The sequence below is a fragment of the Lottia gigantea genome (genome assembly GCF_000327385.1).
Source record: "Lottia gigantea unplaced genomic scaffold LOTGIsca_4492, whole genome shotgun sequence".
Lineage (NCBI taxonomy): Eukaryota > Metazoa > Mollusca > Gastropoda > Lottiidae > Lottia > Lottia gigantea.
Window position 1 is genome coordinate 7,569 of NW_008709576.1, and position 1,421 is coordinate 8,989.

General features: G+C 32.2%; 1 protein-coding gene across 1 annotated transcript; it reads left to right on the top strand.

Annotated features, from left to right (window-relative positions):
* Positions 1 to 648: 648 nt before the first annotated feature.
* Positions 649 to 996, top strand: LOTGIDRAFT_147833 (hypothetical protein; the record flags this gene model as incomplete). Its single annotated transcript, XM_009060854.1, has 1 exon — positions 649 to 996. The coding sequence occupies one exon, from the start codon at positions 649 to 651 to the stop codon at positions 994 to 996; it is 348 nt and encodes a 115-aa protein (XP_009059102.1).
* Positions 997 to 1,421: the final 425 nt, after the last annotated feature.

The window sequence follows — 1,421 nt, forward strand, 5'->3', positions numbered from 1 at the left end:
TCCATTGGTATAGATCTCAATTTGAGCTACTCTACATTATTGATATCCAACGTCATGTGTACATTACATTATAACACATGATTTATCAGTTCCAGATGGGCAAACATACAGAACATATATAATTATAAAAAAAAGAAACAATATATAGGCCTAATAAGATACAGGCTTTCAATCAGATGATACAGAAAGTCACACAATATAAAAGGAATAAGGATAGGAGGTAAATTCAGGAAAAGGTCCAATTGTGTCCAATGTCGTACAACACCTTATTTGTCACCAACGACCTAACTTTCAACATTACATTACACCCAAATACAATTTAACCTTCATTTGATGAAAATTTGATGGTATAAATATTAAATCAAACTGACATAAAATCGATCTAACTCTTCTGAGACGTCTGCTAGTTTCAGATCTTATCAGTTCAAGGTCAAATTTGTCTTTGCTTTATGACACTACACATAATAACGTATCGCTTAATTCTTATCACTTTTATTCAGAAGAATTGCCAGGTAAGTCGTGTTTGTCAATTATTAACAATATATTTTCTGACATTTTCATTTAACTTTTAAAATGATTATTTTGATTATTATACCCCGATTTATTTTTGTTAGGTCCTGTCTACATTAATCTTACAAGGTTATGATCATGGCGTTTCTTTGGAGTTGTCTGTGTGTGCTGGTAATACAACATATTGTGGTAGGAGTCAGGTATGATCCAACATGGGAATCTATTGACTCCAGACCTTTACCACAGTGGTATGACGAAGCTAAATTTGGTATATTTATTAACTGGGGAATATATTCAGTACCAAGTATAACTAATGAATGGTTTTGGTACAGATGGAAACATGACAAAAATCCAGAAATAGTTAACTTTATGAAAAATAACTACAGACCAGACTTTACCTATCCCGATTTCGCATCTCAGTTTACAGCTGAGTTTTATAACCCCGCTCAGTGGGCTGATATATTCCAAGCTTCCGGAGCAGAGTAAGTTTAAGATGTTTTACTCGAGTATTTGAGAAGACTATTAAGTCTCTATAGGATTAGAATGGACGTAGGCTAATACCATTTGTTTATGGAAGGCGGAATGGCTTTTTATTCAATTTCTTCATTGCTTTTTTTTAATTCTTAATTCTAAATTCTTATCTCTTAATTCAACGTTTGTTATTGAAAATTGACATTTGTATACAAAAATCTTAATTTGTACCGAAAATGAACATTCTTTGATAAACATTCGATTTTCCAATTATTGAAGTAATAGAATCTTTGCCAAAAATATCCTCAAATACAAATCTACAAGTGCGAAGCTAGCTCAACATTTCTTCAAATGCGAAACGTCCAACACAAAACTCTACCAGCAAATGTTCAAATACAAATGTTCAATAACAAATCTCGCTCAACAAATCTGCGAAACAT